The 22864-nt window shown below is 41.9% G+C and overlaps 1 protein-coding gene across 5 annotated transcripts in view; it reads right to left on the bottom strand.

Moving 5' to 3' along the window:
• DOCK10 (dedicator of cytokinesis 10) overlaps positions 1–22864 on the bottom strand; it is a 271823-nt gene that overhangs the window by 26186 nt on the left and 222773 nt on the right. For 4 of the 5 annotated variants that reach the window (XM_090056318.1, XM_090056317.1, XM_090056316.1 and 1 more), the window contains exons 40-50: positions 22626–22750; positions 17766–17878; positions 16487–16624; positions 9209–9391; positions 8605–8715; positions 7003–7218; positions 6255–6312; positions 5812–5910; positions 4385–4491; positions 3509–3631; positions 995–1108 (exon numbers count right to left, since the gene is read on the bottom strand). In XM_090056318.1, coding sequence (XP_089912444.1) covers positions 995–1108; positions 3509–3631; positions 4385–4491; positions 5812–5910; positions 6255–6312; positions 7003–7218; positions 8605–8715; positions 9209–9391; positions 16487–16624; positions 17766–17878; positions 22626–22750 — 1387 coding nt within the window. The remainder of the gene's footprint in view (positions 1–994; positions 1109–3508; positions 3632–4384; positions 4492–5811; positions 5911–6254; positions 6313–7002; positions 7219–8604; positions 8716–9208; positions 9392–16486; positions 16625–17765; positions 17879–22625; positions 22751–22864) is intronic. The other variant, XM_090056319.1, reaches the window with a different exon arrangement.

Genomic DNA, 22864 nt, shown 5'->3' on the forward strand with positions numbered 1-22864 from the left:
CAACAGAAGAAACAAGGGGCCCAATCCTGCTCCCAATGAAGTCCTCAGGCAGAGGATTAGGCCCCAATTTATATATGCAGCAGGGTGATGGATACACTGTTTTAACTCAGGGAAACTAAACAAACAGAAATTAGTCTGCAAGATGCAGTGATGCATGAATGTTATTTCATCTGCCACAAAACTGAACAGTGAAAAGCACAAAAAGTTAACATCAAGTAAACCGTGGGGAAGGAGTAAGGATGAGTGAGAAGAATAAAACAAAGCATGCAAAAGAACAGAGAACTTACCACAGCCTTGAATAAGATCAAAAGAAGAAAAGAGCACATTTCTGCATTAACATCTAATTAGCAAACAGAATGAGTCATATCAATCTGTTGTTTACACACCTTATTATTACAGAGAGATGGCAATTGTACGCTTGCCAAACATGTCTTAAAAGAACATGTGGGCATCCCACAATCGCTTGCAGTGGAAAAAAGCATAAATTCATGCTAAAGGGGTTGCTTTAAACATGCTGAAGCATAGTATATGGAATAAAACTACTGTACAGTATACTGTGTAGAATCAGAGGTTGACAGAAAGCAAGTCAGAAAGTCAGCAAGAAATGCAACAACTAGCTGAATGTATTGCTCTGATTTATACTGCTTACAAAGATGGGCCAAACACCATTTCTTTTCAGGTTTTATTGATATTTTACTTAAATAGCACTTCACTGATTTTGACTTCAAGGTCAGTTTTTCCTGAGTAAGGCACGTAAAAAACTGAGGTGCTAGTTCTGTTCCCAATTACAGACATACAAATTCACAGCAACAGTTTACACAGATTCAGCTGAATGTGCTCTTTAGTAATGACTTCAGTATTTGGCCAATGCTGTTCCTAATGAGCTCTCCATTATACTGCTTTTCCCATCTTAGATTTCTAAGTAATGTGTGTCCAGAATGACATGGGTGTTGTATGTGACTCTGCATCTATAAACTCTTTAATGCTGACTTACCTGTCCATAAAATGCTACACGGTAATATCTTCCAAACAAACGTTTCTCAGAATTCACTACTTCTGTGACCTTCAGGTAGGATCGATGAATGTCATAGTACAGTTCTGAAAGTTTCTATGGCAAAAGGATGAGAGAGAATACTTTGGAAAGTGCTTTTGGAAAGGCTTTTTAAGATCAAATGCTCCCCAGGGACTAAAGTCATCTGCAGATGGGCACTTATTCCATGGGAATCTTCAGTATCATTAGAAGCTATATTCTGACATAACTTCTTTAGATGTCATTGTCAAGGCTTTTGCCTTCTTGTGGAATCAGTTTTGGGGCAAATGTAGATCTCTTGCATAGCTCTACAGTGAAAGTGGAATAGTAAGAGTTTAGCTCTGTCCAAAAAGTTGCTTGGTTAGCAGTTTTCCCAACCATTTCCAGCATGCTTACAGACTGAAAGTGTTCTCCAGTGTATGGGGGTTCAGATGAAAGCACTACAAAGCAGAGTACCTTCATTAACATCTGTCAGCATGGCCAGGACCAGGGTTGGGCTGACCAACCCAGCACTTCTGTGTGCTGTCTTTAGGATTGGAGGAGGGAGAATGGAGCAAAGTGAGTTGTTCCCCAGCCAGTGCTAGTAGGTGGTACAGGTAGCTTGGTACCCCCCCACTCCCTCCCTGAGGTGTGGACTCCAATCCACCCCTCTTGCCCTCCAGACTGAACTTACTCTTCTGCCCTCCCCATCTCCCATCCTGAGAGAGCAGAGCTTGGAGAGGGGCGTGGAGTTAGGCTGCATGTTTGCACTGTCTGTTCCCTATCTCCCCTGATCAGCTCCAAAGGGGAGCTGGATCCCATGCCCTCTTGATCCAACAGCAAATATGTGTTGGAACAGGAGGGTTGGTCTAACTCATGCTGCTTTCTGTTAAGCATCATGAGTTAGTCCAGGGAGCTGCATATCTGTCAGCACCAACAATGTCTACCAATCCTAAATAGATAGTGACAGTGTTACTCAGGGTTAGGGACCATGATTAAAAACACATCCTCTGAGGCAAACAACCTATGGGGCAAAAGCAGCTGTATAATATTTTTGTACCAAATTGTTCCTGGACTCATTATGGCAGTTCTGTCCCCATACAGTGCTGCAAACCAGCATCAGTCCATCAGTATTTTGCCTGCACGGAGACATTACTTCTTTGGACATTTAGCTTTTCTATAACATTGTGATAATGCTTTAAACCTCCCAGAGAAGCTATGTTTTGTTTTGGGACCCAGATTCTTAAATTGTGTACCATTCTGCATGACATTTTCCAGTTTAGAGCAGAATGATGTTCATTATGAGTACTTAACCTCCAGCTTGCGGGGGTCTGAAAATTTGACGGTTGGGGAGCAATGGCAGCATTAATTGCTGCTCCTCTTTTCCTAGATTTCTGGAGTTGGGGGAGTCTGATAGGTGGATAATGGGTGACAGTGCACAGTCGGATCCATGTGCGGGGGTCAGGTCAGCACACACCTGGATCTAGTGTGTCAGGTCAGGCCAGTGTTCCCAGATGCAACACACAAGATCACACCCACTGACCATGGTCAGGCACTGATGCTGTGTGATCCAGCTTGTGGACTGACTCTATACCATTTATCCAACTCACAGGGCTGAAAGGTTGGGCACTAGTGACATAATTCATTATTAAGGTCATTTTTATACCATAAATGAAAGGAAAAATCAAATAAAAAATCTGTAGAGTAATTTTGAAATGAAATCCTTAATCTTATATATTTCTAAGCTGCTTTTATTTTTATGTACATTTAATTTCTAAAAATGTACTTTCTGATGAATACATGGTTGTAGGTTGTAACTGGTTGGTCACATGAGTTACAAAATGAAGATTCAAAGTATGTAACACTGGACATAGGCTAAAGCCTCTAAATAAATCCTGGCTGAAATGTTGATGCAACTTTTTTAGGCAGCAATAGTGTGGTTTTCACAAGCTTTGCGGAGTCATGTGCTTCTAGTGCTGGTGAGAGAAGCAGGATTTGAAATCAAAGTTTTCCATTGATTCATAGCTCAGGTAAAGCATTGGCATTTGTTAAAATCTCTACAGTCTGTCTCAGCCTGACCTTGTGAGATCCCATTTATGAGATAAAGAGTAATTGCTTTTGCTATATCCATTTGATCTTTCCCCTGACCCACAGGGCACCTGTTTAGGTCTTAATCCTACAACAAACTCTCCATAGGCCAACCCACATTTGAGCTCACTGCAGATGTGGGCCTGTGATCTGGACACAAATCCATATTGACCTGAACTTAGGCCACTGAGCAAATTTCATGTAGGCAACAGCATTTCATTCAGAGCTACAGAAGCCATGGAAAATATATTTGTGCGCAAGTATTGGAGAAGGTAGCTTTAATTCCATTATTAAAAGAAGCAAAACCTGACAAAATTAAAACATAGTCTATAGATGTCCTACTAATGGCAAATGCTAAAGTATGGATTTTTTCTTTAAAAAAAGAAATTTTAATTTTTAAAATCAGCTTACTTTAAAGTTTCTTTGTTTCTCAAACACAGCAATGATAGGCTTGTTAACCTCAGCAATGAGTTCATATCTTTCAGACTTCCACAGGTATTCTACACATAACTCCAGCTGCTCCACAAGGATGCCCTGTAACCATGCAAATAAAAATTCCCTGGTGAGTTGTTTGTTGATTACACCCGATAGTTATAATGTGGTGAATGTACATATGCATTCTTTTAGTTTGATATGATTTTGTTTTAGTACTGCCATACAAAGTTTGACAAGATCTTAATGAAAAACATTAGGCAGCTTTTGCAATCACATGTACAGCTAAATATAAAGACTTAAAATGATAATAATGTAAACTACAGTGTTAAAAAAATCCACAAATATTAAAAGATTCAGAAAATTACCAGGTAGCATACATCTGCAGCCCTTCTGCCTATCACTATGTGCCTTCAAATTACCAGAAGTTAAGTAGCATCAGGCTGGTTTAGTAAATACTTGGACCTTTGAAACAATATTGGAATGGTACAAGAAATGATGCAGGTGATCCATTGAGAAGCGTCCATTCGTGACAGTGACTGAGAGATAAAATACAGGTCCTAACCCTTTGTGGAGAAGAAGAGAAACTTCTTTGTACTTCTTGCAGGGATGTTTAAAACATGGCTTCCTGGCCAGATTACTTAAAAATTACATCTTAGATGCTTCTGTGGTGTTACTGCATGCTGCTAAATGACTGCTGTATTTTACCTGATGTGAGTCAGCAGGTATAGTACTGCAGAGCAAAGTGGTCCCTTGATATAGAAGATCAAATTTATAATGTGCACAAGTATCCTTTGGAAATAAAAGCTTGCTGTAATTACAGAACATTATTATGTAAATGACATCAGAGCTGACCTCATTGTATGGGGTATCTTGCATTCCAGAGTCTTCTTTCATAGCTCCTTCTTCTTTGATGTTTGGGGTTATGTTTAGGAAAGCTGACCATCCCATGGAAAATAAGCCTTGAAGTATAAGTAATAATAACACTAATTAACATATTCATAGCCATAGATTTTAAAAGGTATATCTCATAATTGTTAAAGAGGAACTATTTTTATTCCGCTAGGAGACTGGTGGCCAACTTTTTGGCAGGCATGCCACAGGTTGGGGGGAAGCAATTAGTATATAACCCAATGGTTTGCAATGAGCTTTCTTACACCATTATACATCACAATGGGTAAGATTTACAGATTCTGCCTCCTAGGCTAGAAATAGATGCCACCAAATGAAGTGGATCAGCTGTGCCAGGATGTATACGATGTACTTCTTCTGTCCATTGATGCTGTGGGACAATGGGTGTGTTCTCGCAGGATTTGAAGGGCCTGGTCCTGGACACCCCGAGAATTTTCACACAGGATTAGGCCCATCAAGCCCTGGGAATGTCTGACCAGCTTCCCCCCCTTACAGAGACCTACCTCTAGGTTCGCTGTGTCTCCGTAAGTGGGAAACCCTGACTCTCAACTCACAGAGATACAGCCTAGAGATCTTAGGGGTGTGTTTCTGTAAATGAGGGAAAGCTAAGCAGGTACTCCCAGAGTTTGAGGGGCCCAATCCTATGTGGGAATTCTGTGGTAGGCAGGATTGGGCACCTCAAGCCTCTGGACCATCTGAAGAGCACAAGCAGCTCCAGGCTGCCAGCACTCTTGTGCCATAAAGAAAACACATGTCCATTGCTACACAGAGGCACAAACTGATACCATCTTCATTGTGGCCACCAATTTGGATCAGGTTATCTTATCCTTTTCAAAATTCCCTTTTTTTTTTTTTACTCATATCAATATAGTGCATGCTGAGGGTTACTATGAAATATGCATGATAAATTAACAGAGATTAGCAGAGAGTTATACAATTAAAAATCATCCTCTGTTTTATACCTCTGCTATATTCTAAGTAAAAAAATGGAGAAGGACAATTCATGTACTGTACATACTGGGCCTGTCTCTGCCCCTACTAGGACCCACAAGAGCTTTGTCATAGATATCAGTAAGGGCAATCCCATAGCTAGACTGCTTTCCCAGTGATGCAACTGATACTTGCAAGCTTCAATTAAAAGACTTTATGAAGATGCTTTAAATGGTTCTATTTAGCTCAGACTTGGTATAAATCAGACAAGTAACAAAATATTTCCTAATATTAATTGCTTCCTATCAAAATCAAAATCATGCATCATAATTCTTTTCTCTTTTGAGAATATATTTTTTCACTATATCAGTTTAAGAGCACTAACTTGGCTTTTCCATTGTGTTATCTGACCCATAAACAGGCATGGTTAGAACACTCACTTCCTCCAGTGTGAGTTGTTAGTAACAGATTACTATCAGAGACTTGAGCATCCTCCAGGAGCATACGTGAAGTGCAAATCTTTTCCATTTTCCAGTAACCTATGGTAGTGTAAGATGTTATTAGTATACTGCTACTGGTACGTGTTAATACATGCACATCTAAAAATGACACAGTAACAAATGAAGCATTCTCTTTTAAAACTAGGAAACTAAACATTCAATTTAACATTTTATTTAACACAAAATATATATTTTATTATTGTGGAGTTAAGACAAGAGTTTACTAGTCACACACTGAAACTGTAAACGGTTTTTGAGGAATACAAGAAGTTTTGAGGATAGTTTGAAAAGAATATTGTGACAACAATGAAATATATCAACTATTTGTGTTCAGTTATATCATTTTCTAGATAAATTACTGCTTTTGAAAATGTTTACCTTACCCTTTCTTTTCAGGTATTCTGCAATGAGGGCAGCAATATGGATATAGCACATAGCAGCCTGAAATGAGACCATATGAATATATTCAAGTATAGCATATATTCTGTATCATCAATTTGCTGAGGGTCACAAAGATGCAGCAGCATTATCAGAATGTGGCTTGGAAAAGTTAAGCAAATTTAGCTTGACCATTTCATTAAATAATAGGTCAGATGGTGAAACCCTTATTCATGCAAAACTAGATAATTAAAATAAAGTTTTGCCTAAATATGATTAGAGCAAATATTAAATAAGGACCTTCAAGGTTTGACCTCAAGATAATATGTGTTCATTTTTAAACAAGGCGCCACTGGAGTGATAAGATGGAAGTTCAAATCAGCAATTAAAAACCAACAGAATTTTTGCCCCAAAAATGGATTCTGTGATATGACCCAGTGCTAGAAAAGCTATAAAAAACAGTAGAAATTCCACGGTCTTGTCTACCTTAAGAAGTTATATCAAAACTTATTTTAGCACCCTAATTAGCTGACCATGACTTTGTGGTCAATGTAGACATGGGCAAATCAGCTAGTTAAGTCCAGGTCCATAGATTCAAATACAAAATACCCAGGCATTCATATAATTTATTTCAGACACATGAGAGGGAATGCATGCTTCTCTTTTACCACCAAACCCTTAATAATTTTAACTTGTATATAGCACTTGTCCATCAATAGGTTCCAAATAAATTCTAAGTTCATGTAAAATTACCTCTGACAAATCTCCATTTCTAACATGAATCTTGGCCATGCTTTCAAGCCAAGTCCTACGCAATTCAGGTGTGCTGGCATAGGAGTTTGCTAAGCTGTACTGCAGATCCACAAGCATCTCTGGATCCTTCTCATGTTCCTTCATCTGAGCTGTCGCCATTAAAACTGTCCTGATGCGTTTGGTCAGGTCCTTTACTTCTGCTGGAAAGTTACTGTTCTTTGGAAAAATATGAACAATCAATCTTTTACCTTTTCAGTAAAAGGTTCAATCAGCTATACTTTTCTCAGGCAAACTCAAGAGTATCACCCATGAATGGGCCAAACTCTAGTCTATATATTCTGGTACTAGTTGCAACACTGCAACATGGAGTAACTCTATTGAAGTCTGAAGCAGACTTATGCTAGTGTACCTGAAATGAAATCTGACCGTTTGCTTCTAAAGGGTTGGTAATTTAGGCCTAGATTCTGAACCACTTAGAAATGCTGAATAATCTTTATTTCACATGAAGCCTTATTAATTTTAAGTAGACAAGTACCACTCAATGTCTTCAGAAGTCCTTACCCCATTAAAATCACACTGGTAAAAAACACAGCCCTCATATTAACCCCATCAAAAAGTATTTCTTGAAAATACTTAAGTCAGTTTTCCTGTTTTTCATATAGAGCTGGTCATGAATAAATCCTCCTTTTTAGGGGTTTTGTGGCTACTGCTGCTTTTGCACAGGTATAGAGAGAAACCATACAGAACAGTAAAATTCTGGCTTCCTTTTGGCTGACTGTTGAGAACGCTGCAAAAGTCGAATCTATGGTTGCTACATCAGCACATCAAAGAAAATTGGTGTTATACTTTAAAAGAAAAGATAGGACTTCATCATTCTTGCACTAATTTTGCACCAAGGCTGCTATTAACTTCAGTGGACTTACTACTGACTTACACCTCTGTCAGTGAAAGCAGAATCAGCTCCAAAGTAAAAACCTTAAAATGCTTCTTGAAAAGCATTTGATATGAACTTCTAAAAAATACCCATGAGGAGCTTTCAAACAGTTACAAGTCTGTTAATATATTCAGTAAAGGTATTCCAATTACTTATTAAATAATCCTTATTGGCAGTTAAGCTCACCATTTTAGGCTAGCACACTTCACAAATCAGTTTACATTTCTATGAGTATATTTGTTATATAACTATATTCTGAACCATGTGGATGAACCATTTTTTGCTTAAATATTTTTTGTCAACTATGATTTTGACTACTTATGGCGTCTTATTAGTCCCATTCCATGATTTTTATTCTGTGACTGGATGAGTAGAACATTCTCAAAAGGAGAACAAAAAGTAATGAATAACATAGGATATAATTTTCCAATAAATTAATTCATGCTGAATTATTAAGCTTTTGAAATTCACAAACATTTTCATTACTTCCCAGTAGTTTCTAAATACTTGTGAAATACATAATATAAAATCATGATTCACTGCAAAATGAAGTCATGCTTTCATCCATGAAGGTATTTGTAAATCAGTTCTTACTTAAATCACTTGAATATGTAAATCATATCCAGCCATCTGTAATAGCTGGGTGAGTGACATAAAATGTTTCTTACTTTCATCTGCTTGTCTCCATTTGCAAAATTATTTATAATAGCAAGTGAATGCTGAAACCGAGACCCTCCAATCCCTGCATCTGCAATCAGCTGGCTTACAGCTTTGATGAGCTAGAGATGAAGAGAAAAAGAGAGTCAAATAGGGTTATTTAGCAAAAAAAAAAATGAAGTTTGGAAATCATGTTTAATCCCTGGTTTACATACATTGATGAATGCGAGCAGCAGAGAGGGCTTTACACAATTTTATCAAGACAAAATATAGGAAAAAACTATATGAACATAAATTATAATAATCTCATATGCATTTATAATTGTTTAACTTTTAAACTAGTGAGACCTGCCTCAGCAATGAAATACTCCAATTTTATGGCTGCCGGTATGAGACTGAAGAGGTAAATTAGATTCATACAGTTTACAAGTGGGTCAGATTTTCTTTAAGATCTGGATCTGATATACACAGCCTGTAGTAAAACTTGACATAACTGGCCAGTTTCTTGTCACCCCAAGAGAAGAGGCCATTTGCAGAATTCAAAGAGCTGTTTCAGTGGAATACTTAATAATAACCAATAAAGATTGTTTCCATTTCCCCTGACACTTTTCTCACCTGTAGATGGGATCTGACTATTGACTTCTGCTTGTTAAACTCAAAGTTCTTCCTCATGAAAGAATAAAGAAGAGCAGATGCCTCTGTCTGAGTTGATCGTGACCGATGGTTGCAGCACTTCAGAATTTCATAGCAGAATGATCCACACAGGTCTGCCTGCCCTTGAAAGAATGCGGATGGGAACTATAGGAAAGAGGTATGAAAATGGTTAGTACTAGCCTCAGACCTTACTGTACTATGAGACAATATATTGAGTGTCAAATTTTCATTTAAAACCAACTTCTTTTTCTCTCTCTCTCTCCATGCTCCAAGTACTCACACTGGTATTTAGCAAAAACACGTTCCACTAACCAAACATACCCTTGTGAACTAAATGCAAGTAAGAGAAACCTCTGGGTGCCAGTTTGTGCACACACGGTTGGCTGTTTATAAAACGCAAGTCAAACTGTTCTTTGTGGAAGTGCACATAGCAGCAGGAGCACAGCCTCCTAAATGGATCAGACCCCAGTATGAGTCAGACACCCACATGAGTCGGACACCATGGTAAAAGACCAGCAAGAAGAAAGAAGTTTCACACAATACATCATAGAAAGCCAGGATTGCACTTCTGAGCAATAATTTGAACAGTGTTAGAAAGCAGGCAGTAGAAGAATGTGAGGGCCCAAGTGGCTCTGTCATCTGGAAACTACTGATCATGGACAGAGTGATAGAGCAGAGAGAACAGAGTGCATTGCGTAGACTCCTCTAGTTTGGCTAGCTCTAGATTCCTATGGAGATTGGTGTTCCTGAAAAAGCCACAACAGAGATTAGTAATCTCAAACATTTGAAGAATACAGTGGCCAGTGGCTACAGCATGGATGTATCCAATGTTGTTAGATATTTGCTTTCCTGCCACTACACAGTCTTGCTTGGCTCCTGGAAGTCTGGTGTGTAATTTAAAGCAGTCTGTGGCCCTGAGCCCTTGAACTATGTAGTTGGGAAAACTGTGACTTCTTATTTTTACAACCCTCAGAGATGTTTTGGAAGGATGGTACATAGGCTAAAAGTTTTCTGGACTGTGTATTATTTACTGGGTCAGACCATAGGTCCATCTTCCCCAGTATCTTGTGTCACATGGTGGAAGAGAAGATGCTGAAAGGGAAAATTCCCTTCCGACCCTAGAAACTATGAAACTATGAAAATGAATTGGGTATGGCCAGGGTTTCTTCCCCTCTGCTCCTCTCCCACTTACAGCACTTAAAGTCTAGGAAGTTTTAGTTCAGAGGCAGTATCCCTAACTCCCATACTCAATAGCTACTGGTGCCCCTTTCTTCCAGGAATTTGTCTAATCCCTTTTTTGAATCTAGCTGAACTGCCAGCTTCCACATCTGCTGGCAATGAGTTCCACTTTAATTGCATATTGTGTGAAAAAGAACTTCCCTTTATTAGTTTTGAACTTACTACCTATTAGCTTCATTCTATGACCCCTAGTTCTTGTACTGAGACAGTAAATAATAAATCTCTACTTATTTTGTAAGCCCTTATTATGAACCCCCTCAAATGTCTCTTTTCTAAACTGAATAAGCTTAGCCTTTTAGTCTCTTTTCATCCTGAAGCATTTCCATACCACTGACCATCCTTGTTGCCCTCCTCTAGACCTTCTTTAGCTCTTCTATATCCTTTTTGAGGTGTGGGGACCAGAACTGGGCATCGTATTCAAAGTGTGGACTTACCATGGATTTAGAAAGGGGCATAACAAATTTTATCTTTTGTTTACAATTCCCTTCTTAATAATTCTGAACATTTTGTTTGCCTTTCTAATAGCTGATGAGCACTGAACTGATGCTTTTAGTGAACTGGCCACAATGAATCTCAGATCTCTTTCCTATGTGGTAGCAGCTAATGAAGAGCCCGTCATAAAATAGGTATAATTTGGGTTATTTTTGCCAAGGTGCATCACTTTACATTTATCTACATTGAGTTGCATCTGCCATTCAGTTGCCCATTCACTTAATTGTGCCATATCCTTCTGTAATTCCTTACAGTCCACCTTGATCTTTATTACTTTGAATAATTTTGTGTCATCGGTAAATTTTGCCACCTCATTACTCACCTCTTTTTCCAGATCATTTATGAATTGTGTTAAACAGCACTGGTCTCAACACTGATCCCTGGGGCACCATGCTGTTTACTTCTTTACATCCTGAAAATTGGCCATTTATACTTACTCTTTTCTTTTATCTTTGAGCCAATATCTAATCCACAAGTGGATGTTTCCTGTAATCCCACAATTATCTAATTTAAAAGCCTCTGATGGTGGACCTTGTGAAAGAATTTTTGGAAGTCCAATTATACTATGGCACCTGGATCATCCCGATCCACCTGCTTATTGACACCCTCAAAGACCTCTAGGAAGCTGATGAGGCATGATTTACCCTTGACAAAGCTGCATTGATTCCTCCCCAACAACTCGTGTTCATCCAAACCAAACAATTGTTTTTATTACTGTTTCACCAGTTTTCCAGGAAAAGAAGTTAGGCTTACTGGCTTGTAGTTCCCTGTGTCCATTCCAGAGCCTTTTTTTTTACATATGGGAGTTACACTGGCAACTCTCCAGTCCTCTACTACCACAGCTGTTTTTAGTGATAAGTTGCATGCTACAATTAGGAGGTCAGCTATTTCCAATCTGAGCTCCTTCAAGACCCTAGGATGCAGGGGTAGCAGTGGATATAGTCTTCCTGGACTTCTGGAAGGCTTTTGACACTGTCTCTCATCCCATTCTCATTAAGAAACTGGGAGGCTGTGGTGTAGACACCCACACAGTCAAATGGGTCGCCAACTGGCTGGAGGGCCGCACCCAGAGGGTGGTAGTATGGGTCCTTCTCAACCTGGAAGGACGTGGGCAGTGGGGTTCCGCAGGGCTCGGTCCTCGGGCCCGCACTGTTCAACATCTTCATCAGTGACTTGGACGAGGGGGTAAAAAGCACCCTGTTCAAATTTGCTGATGACACTAAGATGTGGGGGGATGTGGGCACACTGGAAGGATGCAACAGGCTACAATCAGACCTAGACAGGTTACATGGGTGGGCGGATGAGAATAGGATGGGTTTCAACACAGACAAGTGCAAGGTGATGCACCTGGGGAGGAATAACTGGCACCATACCTACAGGTTGGGGAACTCCCCTCTTGTCAGCACGGAGGCAGAAAAGGATCTTGGGGTCATCATTGACTCCAAGACGAACATGGGCCAGCAGTGTGGGGAGGAAGTTAGGAAGGCCAACCGCACCTTGGCATGCATCCACAGATGCATCTCGAGCAGGTCCAAGGAGGTGATCCTCCCCCTCTATGCAACATTGGTCAGGCCGCAGCTGGAGTATTGTGTCCAGTTTTGGGCGCCACACTTCAAGAGGGATGTGGACAGCATGGAGAGGGTCCAGAGGAGGGTCCCTTGCATGATCAGGGGACAGCAGGGCAGGCCCTATGAGGAGAGGCTACGGGACCTGAACCTGTTCAGCCTCCAAAAGAGAAGGCTGAGGGGGGATCTAGTGGCCTGTTATAAACTAGTCAGGGGGGATCAGCAGGCATTGGGGGAGTCACTGTTCCCCTGAGCACCGCCAGGAGTGACCAGGAATAACAGTCAAAAGCTGCCAGAGGGTAGGTTTAGGTTAGATATCAGGAGGTGCTACTTCCCAGTCAGGGCGGCTAGGGTCTGGAACCAACTTCCAAGAAAAGTGGTGCAGGCTCCTACCCTGGGGGGTTTTAAGAGGAGGTTGGATGCTCATCTTGCTGGGGTCGTTTGACCCCAGTACTCTTTCCTGCTACGGCAGGGGGTTGGACTAGATGATCTGCTCAGGTCCCTTCCGACCCTAGAAACTATGAAACTATGAATGCTATCAGGTCCTAGAGATATGTTCTTGTTTAGTTTATCAATTCCCTCTACAACCTCAACTAGTGAAATTTAAATTCAGGTCAGCTCCACTGGCTTGTCCCTTGAGAGCAGTGGATCTGGTGATGGGATTTCCCTAACATCTTCCACCATGAAGACAGATGCAAAGAATGCAATTAATTTCTCAGCAATGGCCCTACCATCTCCTTTTTACACCTCAATCATCCAAAGGCCCAACTGACTCCCTGGCAAGTATTTGGCTTCTAATGCACTGAAAGAAATTTTTATTGTTACCTTTTTGTGTCTCTAGCAAGTTTCTCCTCAAATTCTCCCTTACATTTTCTTATTTCAGTTTTACATTTGCCTTGCCGGTGTTCATGCACTTTTTATATTTTCCTCATTAGGATCTGACTTTCACTTTTTGTAAGAAGCCTTTTTTTTCTACCTATTGGCCCTGCAACACTTCCATTAAACCATGCTGGCTTTCTTTTGATCCACTTTCCTTTGTTTTGTTTTTTTCTGATATGCTGTACATTATTTGCTCTGTGTCTCCAATATGGAGCTTCATTTTGGTGTAGTCTCCCTTTTTACAATTAAAGGCTACTGTGGTAGATTTCTTGTCTCCCCACCTATGTGGATGTCAAACCCAACTGCATTGTGGTTACTATTGCTGAGTGGCTCAGTAACACTTACCACTTGTACCAAATCTTGTGCACTACTTAGGACTAGGTTAAAAATGACAGTGGATGTGAGGGAGAGTGTGGGGTATGGGGACCATCCCCAGGCCCCGCCCCCCCCAGTGCAGAGTCCCTGGCAGTGGCAGCAGCAGCTGGTGGGTGCTCGGGGTGATTTTGCCCCATGCAGGCATTGCTGTCCAGTGGTGTGCAGCTCTGGCCAATGCTGCACATGGTGGCAAGGGGTGCAGCCAGGCTGGCCTGCCTCTAATCGCATGGGGCTCCATGCAGTGTACATGCAGCTTCCGGCACTTGTATGCCACTGGGGGAAGCCCTGCATGATAGAGCCAGCTGCCTTACCTGCCTCCTACTGTGAATGTCCAGGGACTCCGCTGGGAAGCAGGGGACAGGAGCAGGGCTCCCCTCCACTTCTGGTGGAGTCCTGGGACCTGCATGGCAGGAGGCGTGGAGGGCAGCCGGCTCCATCGCACAGATCTTCCCCCGGTGATGTGCGAATGCTGAGAACTGCATGTACACTATGTGGAGTCCTGCGTAATAGGGCTCCTTGTCACCACATGCAGCACTGGCCGGAGCCATGCACTACTGAGTGACAGCACCTGCACAGGCCATGAGTGTCCCGAGTGCTGCTGCCACTGCCTCTTGCTGCCAGTGGTGGGGACTGTGTGCAAGAAGAAAGGCCATTTTGTGTGCTAGGGGGGAGTGTGTGGGGGTCCCCACAACCCCCCCCAACCTGCCTCACACCTCATAAACCCCACATACCTACAACCTGCTTCCAAATCCCTCACATATACACACTTCCTGCAACAAATACCTTATTGCCCCCACACAGCCACACCTCCTCACAAACCCAACCCACACCCCCACACCCCACCATATACCCCCCACCCCCAACTACACCCCACACCCCCAACACACAATATTCAAGAGTAAGACTTTATTTTTGAGTTATTATGCAACCACCTCTATGTATACTATGCAAACACAAATCATGACAAAATATTTTTTATAATAAAATTAAAATATTGTTTGACTTCTAGTATATGATTTGTTTTCTTCTGGTTTCAAGATGGCAACTCTCCCCCCCAAAAAAGAATACTTCCAAGGGGCAAGGGGAGGGACTTCTGGTGTCAAAGGTGAAGCGTAAGGGGGTGGGACTTCTGGTCCCAAGTTGGTGACCAGGGGGCAGGGCACCTGTCAGGGGGTGAGGCTACCCTTGCAGCTCCTGACAGTTCACCAAAACTTATTAAGTGACCTTCCAGCTGAAATAATTGCCTGCCCCTGTGTTAGACTAACCCAGTCTGTCTGTGGATAGTCGAAGTCCCCCACCTTTACTACACTTTCTGCTGTTGCAGCCTCTCTCAACTCCCTCAGCATTTCTAGCTCACTGCTACTGTCTGTATCTGTGGTTTGCTAGTGTATCCTTAGACAGACTTTTTTTCTATGACATCAATACCATTATTTGCTGCTAAGCACTCTGGCTCCCCCCACCTTTGATCTTAGACTTCCAGCATTAACCATAAAAGCATGCGTACTTTTTATTGCTGTCTGGTTGGTTACTTATGTGTGAACTTTTATTCATTAAAGGTATTTGTTTGTGCTTGTCTTCACCCTGTTTCTTACACTTATTTTTTATATTTTCACTACCATAGGGTGTGCCAATCTGAGCTGTGTGCTGTTCCGCACCCGTTGGCTTTTCCTCTGTATTGCTCTGCCACCTTTTAAAAGATATGTGGCAGCAGTTTGGTATCATTTTGGCTCAAATGGAGACCATTCTTCTGTATAGGCTCCCCCTGTTCCAAAAGGTACCCCAGTTCTTAAAAAACCTAAACCCTTCCTCCCTACACCATTGTCTCAGCCACCTATTGAAACTCTAGAGCTCTGCCTGTCAGCCTGGCTCCACCTGTGGCACTAGAAGCATTTCAGAGAATGCTACCATCGGGGTCTTGGACTTGAACCTCCTCCCTAACAGCCTAAATTTAGGACCATTTTGTTTAGCATAACAGAATGACAGCAGCCATCATCTTATTTTTTGGCAATCTCTATATTGCATGTTCCAGGTCATGATTATTTCTAACAGGACTTTAATCTTAGCCTTGGAATCTGAGATTCCATTACAATTAGACCTTATTCCCAGTCACAGTAAGGTAGATGCCTAACAGTGTTTCACAGTGCTCACACAATTATTGGACCAGTAGTTACATATGTTCTTGGAATTTTTTCTAGTAAAAGTGGATTAATGAAAAGCAAAATGTTAAAAGCAATGGTTTTGTTGAGATTCCCATGAGACACAGCTTGAAGCCCTGCCTATATTCCTGGCACTTCATCTGGCAGACTGTGAGACATACTGGCTTTACTGGATCTACTGTTGTAGAGCAGGCTCACCACACAACCTTTTGCTTTGGGGCTGTTAGGCTGGAAGCCCTAGCTTATCTGGGCACCTTGGAGACTGGGGAAATGATTTCTCTTCAGCATGAAATTTCAATTTTTAAATTTTTTTCCAGAATAGATTTAATTATTTTCTGAGAAAATCTGAATTTCCCACTTCCTATCATTTCTTGTAGGTATTAGTAATCTTTTTCCAACACTAAGCCCTAAATACCAATAAAACGAGAAGACAAAAAACATCTTACAACATGCAGTCATTTTTTGCAAGTTGTATAGGCCAGAGCAGTCTGTGAACCTGATGAAATAGCTTTCAAGAGAAAAAACAGAGTTACCTTGCTCACAAACAGCCGTAAGGCAGCAAAGACATGCTTGAGGGCTACTGCAGACTGGTTGATTTGCAGAAAAAGGAGATAGGTATCAAAGACCTTTTTCATCAGTGCATTCTGACAATCAGATTGCTGGAGTTGTCTCTGAAAAGACAACACAAACACTGTAACAGCTTTAACATACAATAAATAGAAAAAATATTCCTTGGGTTCTTGCACCAAGTCTGAGAGTCTGGGACTACACCAGTGCAAAAATAAAGTGGGCAGATGAACAGCCCTCAAGTGACATACCTCACTCACCTTTGTCAAATTACCCATGAAAGAAAAACCAGTACAAATTATACCAGTGTAAGTATCTATCCATACTTAACTTTGGCATGGCTATTTGCTCAAGGGAAACAAGCTATTATAGGGGTAGATCTACCTCTAAAGATCTACCCCTGCCATAAAGTAAGAAGGCACTATAATAACACCTATTGTGAGCATTTGCCCCAACACAGTTACTCATCTGTTTGCTCCATATCTTACATTATGTATAAAACCAATTAGATTAAACTGTGTTATTGTATGTCATCTGTCTAGGCTCCAGTGTCTCTAAAGTTTGCTCTGAAAGGGTTTGGTGGTTAGTATAATCAGTGGGCTTGCAGTTACACTGGGAACCTGTTTCCTCTGCCTGTTCTTCCCACTTGCTGACCACGTCTAGTGATTAGAAAAGGAAAGCATGAGGCACAACACCAAACTTCTGCTGGTGACTGGTACTTCCTAGTATGCCCTTGACTGAGTCACCTAGGTCGACATTTGCTAATTCAGTTTCCCATAATTTGACACATTATATACATGTGATATAAATGGTTTGCTAAGCTATCTGGGAGACATTAGAACCTATGACTCCCAAAACTTCACTAGAAGCTATAGGAAATGTAGGATACTTGGATACCCATGTTTGAAAAGCTCCGCCTTAAAATCTCTGTGCCTTGACTCCTCTGTTTTTTAAAATGTGACTAAAACATACCCAACTTCGTAAAGATATCTGAGATTTTCTAATGATGGACTTGGGCCATCATTCTTTCTAGTCCTTCTGCTCTGACAGGGAAGCATGGACCAACTTATGCAAATAACCTTAATGCCTGCTCCCCAAAAACAACTATATAAAGGAACAACTGAGCACTACACTATATATCTTTTATTTTTGGCATGCTCTCATGAGCAAATTAAGTTTCATGGAAACTTCTGTTTTTTCACTCCCAAACACCATTTCAAGGAGAAATTGCATAAACAACCATACCTGGTGGTTCTGAGTGAAGAGACCCAATAAGTCAAGAATGGTGACGCAAACTTCTGTGGCAATATTTGCTTCTGTGTCTACATAATGAGCAATGTCTGTTTCATTGGAGCCACCTACAGAAAAAGAAACAAGAAGAAAAAGGTAAAAATCCCCAAGTAAGTGTGGATAAAGATAATTTACCCATCAATCAGATCAAGATCTACCTCTAAAATTCAGGATACAGAGTCTGTTCTAAATATGTCTGTAATCTAAGAGATATTGTTAACAGAGCATTGACGCTTGTTTGGGTTTTGTGTACTTCAATTTTATTTTGTTGCCAATATTAGCTTTTACTGAATATTGTTTCTGTGGTTTTGTTTTTCTTCTTAAATGACAGGCGGCCTAGAAAGAGATATGCACAGTAAATTAGATAATATCATCGTAGCTCCATCTGCAAATTGTAATGTTCTATAAATAAATATATACTTTGCAATATCCTGTCACATAGTTCACTACCAATCTGGCTTGACCCTGTCTGTTTAGCAATATATTTATCCACCAAGTCTGCTAAGGGTCTATTTTGTAAGGTATGTTGGACTGTGTTTGCTGAAAGCATTAACACCAAGCATTCATAATAGCTAATGAATGGATCCCCCCTGTGGAGGATAAGGCCAAGAGGATGGCTTCCAAAGAGCATTTGATCTTCCTGGCACAGGCTGCGCCCAGCTGGCAGCACAGGCCTTTTTTGATCTGGCAGGCAGATCGGGGCCCACCCGCTGTGCCAGACTGACGCCGGGGGAGGTCCCCAGTCTGCCTCCTGGATCACAGGAAGTTGGTGCTGCTGCTTGGGGCCAGCGGCAGGCAGGCCCAGGCAAATCAGCTCATGTAGGGACCTGCTACTGCTTTGATCCTGGGGTGGGGGTGGGTCCCCACATAAGCTGATTTGCCCCAGGCCCTGCACCCTCCTTGGGCTGGCTCCAGTACCAGGTCCAGGGCATATCAGCTTATGCAGGGACTCTCCTGTGCCCTGAGATCGGGGTGGCAGCAAGTCCCTGCATGCGCTGATTTGCCTTGGGCCCTCCTGCCACTGGCCCCAGGTGGCAGCACTGGTCTCTTGTGATCTGGGAGGTAGATCAGGGGGCCTGCGCCCCTGGAAACAGTCTGGCACAGTCCCTGTACCATCCCGGGGGTGTGGACGGACCCCGATCTGCCTGCTGGATGACAGGAGTTTGGTGCTGCCAGCTGGGGCCAGTGGCAGCACTAATCTTCCTAGTGTTGGGTGTGGACTGTGCCCAGCGCCTTCCCAGGTGGCAGGAGCAGCCTTCTGTGATCTGGCAGGCTGATCAGGACCCCCCCTGCACCCCGGGAGGGCTGTGGGGCTCTGCTGACTCTTTCCAGGGCTGTGGGGGGGCCCTGATCTGCCTGCCAGATGACAGGAGGCTGGTGCTGCTGTAGCAAAACCCCAAGTTTTTATTTTTTTAAATTTATTTTAAAATAAGTTACCTCGCCTTCCCCAACCATTTCTGACTTTTTCTCTCCCTCTCTATTCCCTATAGATATAAGTAAGCTAAGATGTAGGATAAGTTTTAACATTTTATTTTAGGTAGTAAGTTTTATTTTTCTCTCCCCTCTTTGCAAATAAGTTCCCTGCTATTTTGAAATTGATACCCACTGTTTTATAAGTGATAATTATTATGTTTGTACTGCTTTTATATTGTGTGATTACTGTTTTAGACCTATATATGTAAGCTAGCATAAGTCAAGTCAAGTTTCCATTTTGTATGTCAAGCCTCCATCTTGTGTCCTCTGCTCGGGCATCCCCTGTGTTACAACTGTATGACTCATGTACCCATCCCATGTAAATTGGTTCCCAGATGAATGAGAGTGATTGGGAATGACTGAAATACAATGGTAGCAGGCCTCTACTGAATGGCCTGTAATGACCAGGCCATCACTTCGCATTGATTCATCCAGGAACCATGGACCCAGGAATAGAGACAAGAACCCAGCATTTGAAAGACAGAAGACCCTGCAGAACCAGCAACTCTACCATTGTACCCCAGCATTACAGACACCTGAAACTGCACATCCCTGCATGGAGTACACATGCTTAGTACACCAGGGGCTGACCCTTGGCTGGGCATGCCTTCTGTCACTAGGGTCACACAAGGTCTGCCCCTATAAAAAGGGGCAGTGAAGACAGACCCAGTGGGACGCCCTCTCCATCTGGACTAGCACCATGCCACATCACCTATCCACCCAGGGGCCCTGCCGGCAACCCCTTCCCCGGACAACATCTACTAGACAAGGACCCCTTTCCAGCCTGGATAGGTATCTATCACCCCCACCCCTTCAACCAAGGACTTAGACTCTGCTTCTCCTCCCTACCTGGACTCCAGCCCTTCCACTGAGTGTCTTTCTCCTGCTGCCATTGTGAGTGCTTGTGTGTGCGCGTATGTGAATCAATAACTTCATGGGGCTGTGTAATGTGTTGTCTGTTTAATAAAACTATTATTTGGATCCCTAAGTTGGGTTTTGCTTTACTATGGTTTGGCTCTGCTCCTCGCCCCTCTAACTTCTGTCTCATTTCTCACTCTCCTGCTTCTGGCTCACTGCCACCTCCAACACCTTTCCTGTGCTCCTCTCTGTCCCCACCCCCCCCGTTTCTTTGTCACTGTCTTACCCCCACTGCCTTTTCCTTTGCCCCGAGCAACCAGGTTTCTGCCTCAGTTTCTTTCCTGCCTGTCTCCTCCTTGCCACCACTTATTGCCCCCCACCCCTCAATGTCTCAGCTGTCTGCCTCAGTTTCCAGTCCCAATCTACCTTAAGTAAACCCAAGCCTCAGTTCCTCAGCCAGCTTCTCCGTAGTCCACCGGTTCTAATCCCGGTTCTAGCAACTTTCACTCCCTACACTTTAACTCTCTCTCTCTCTCTCTCTCACCTGAACCTTCCCCCAAGTATCCTAGGTATACCAAACACACACATACACACTGTACCATCCAAGTTAGGAACTTACCTGTGTGTATGTGTAGGTGGGTTGTAAGTGTGTGAACTGGTGTGTACGTGTATATATATGTCATTGTGTGCATGATATACAAATTATTGATCTGTGTATGTGTACTGAGTGTACAGGTATTGACAATTGATTTTTGTCTAATTTTTAGTGTGTATGTGCTTGAATTGGTGATAGGTATACATGTGCCTAGGCTGGTTTGGATGTGTATGTGCCTGAGCTGGTAGCATGTGTGTGTGTGCATCTAATTGATTTGTGTGTTTGTATATGAACAATTGTGTCACACCCTCCTGTCTAACAGTGCAATACTGAGATCCTGAGAGTTTGCCTGACCCCACAGGGCAACACTACTGCCTGGGCACAGCCCATGTTGGTAAGATCGGTGCTGCCGCTGGCCCCAGCCTCCTGTCATCCGGCAGCAGATCAGGAGCTCACCCGCACCCCTGGGAGGGCTGCAGGGGTTGTGCCGGACACCTCCTGGGGGTGCAGGGTCTCAGTCTGCCTGCTGGATGCTAGGAGGCTGGTGCTGCTGGCTGCGGCCAGTGGCAGTACCAATCTTCCCGGTACCGGGTAGGAGAAACACCAAAACAGCATCAAAACAACAAAACAGTTTCGACGGAACAAAATGGAACAGTGGTTTCGAAATGAAACAAACCTTGAAACACTGTTCTGTCGAAATGGAAGTCGAAGCAGAACAATGTTGTTTCACACAGCCCTACTGAACTCCCCTCTTTAAAGTTTCCTAACTCTCTTTCTTTGCATTCAGGGTGTACAAGCATCAGGAGTCCACAGCAGAAGATGGGGGAGCAGGGCCAATGAAAGAAAACTCACAGGGGCTTCTTCCCTGGCATAGCCATGCAATAACAGCCATATAGCCTTCCAACATGTATGTGAAGTATACGAGCTAGGAAATACTTGAATTTTACCACACACTTTAATTCTTTCAGTGAGTTATAACAGTGAGGGGAAACAGAATACACATTTTTTTAAACAGGACATCTGCTATGAGAGCTAAAAATCAATATATTTTCTGCTGGATATGCAATTCAATTTTCACATTGTTAAATAGATGTATTTAAAAAACCCACATTACTTGTAAAGTTAAATGCATAGTAGAAATTTTAAGAGGAAAAAAACTTAAAGGAAAATTGCTATGTAGACAATACGGATACAAATGCATCTGTTTTCATAAAATTAGGTTGATACAGATCGAAGTAAGAGAGAAGAAGTAACATTCAAAACATTACTTCATTGCTGGTATGCATGTAAGTATGCATGTCACAGAGATAGCTGAAAGATTTAGAATTCTGAAATATTTCTACAGGAAAAGGCACACCATATTCCTGGAACTGGTTTGGAAAATACTCCCCATTTCTAACACTTCTTCTGTTGCTTCAGTCAGAAGGCAGGAAACATATCCTCAGCTGGTGCAAGTTTCACTGAAGTCCATATTTATGGCACTTTGTATCAGCTAGATGTATTATGAATTCTAGCCAACATTTTCATATTTGGGTTCCTAAGTCCACCAAAGCCAAGGAAACAGAGCAGCTCTGAAAAATCAACCTGTGTATTTAGTTTTGTAAAAGAATGTTTTGGTGTTTATTTCCAGGTAGTGATAAGATAGAAAGTGTTAGTTCCCTTTCCTTACAGAGTTATAGGCCAGTTATTCACAGGCATATAAGCACTACTGCACCTAATATTCAGATTTTTAAATGAATTTAGGTTCTTATCTCATCGATTTTAGTAGAAGCTGGCACTTAAATACATTTAAAACCTTGGCCCTTAGGTTCTATGGTGATGGACTATATAGAAAAAGTTATATTAGAGAGGGGGAGAGAGATAAATCCACATATTTCATTTGCACTTACTTGCAATCGTATTCTCTATCATTTGCAGCAATTTGGGGTTGGAAAATGCATTTTTGCCACGTATTATTGGTAATGTTTGAGATCTGTGTTGTTTGTGGCCATCATGACTTGAAGCAGAATGCATCCTGAAATTGAGAAGACACCTTTTAAAAAAATGTTGTTGTCATGTCCCCATAGTTTTATCATGTCACTTCCTACAGTACTTTTCAATAGTCATAAGGGAGACCAACTGATACAAA

Source organism: Crocodylus siamensis, chromosome 6 (assembly GCF_052110815.1).
Source record: "Crocodylus siamensis isolate JL-2025a chromosome 6, ASM5211081v1, whole genome shotgun sequence".
NCBI lineage: Eukaryota > Metazoa > Chordata > Crocodylia > Crocodylidae > Crocodylus > Crocodylus siamensis.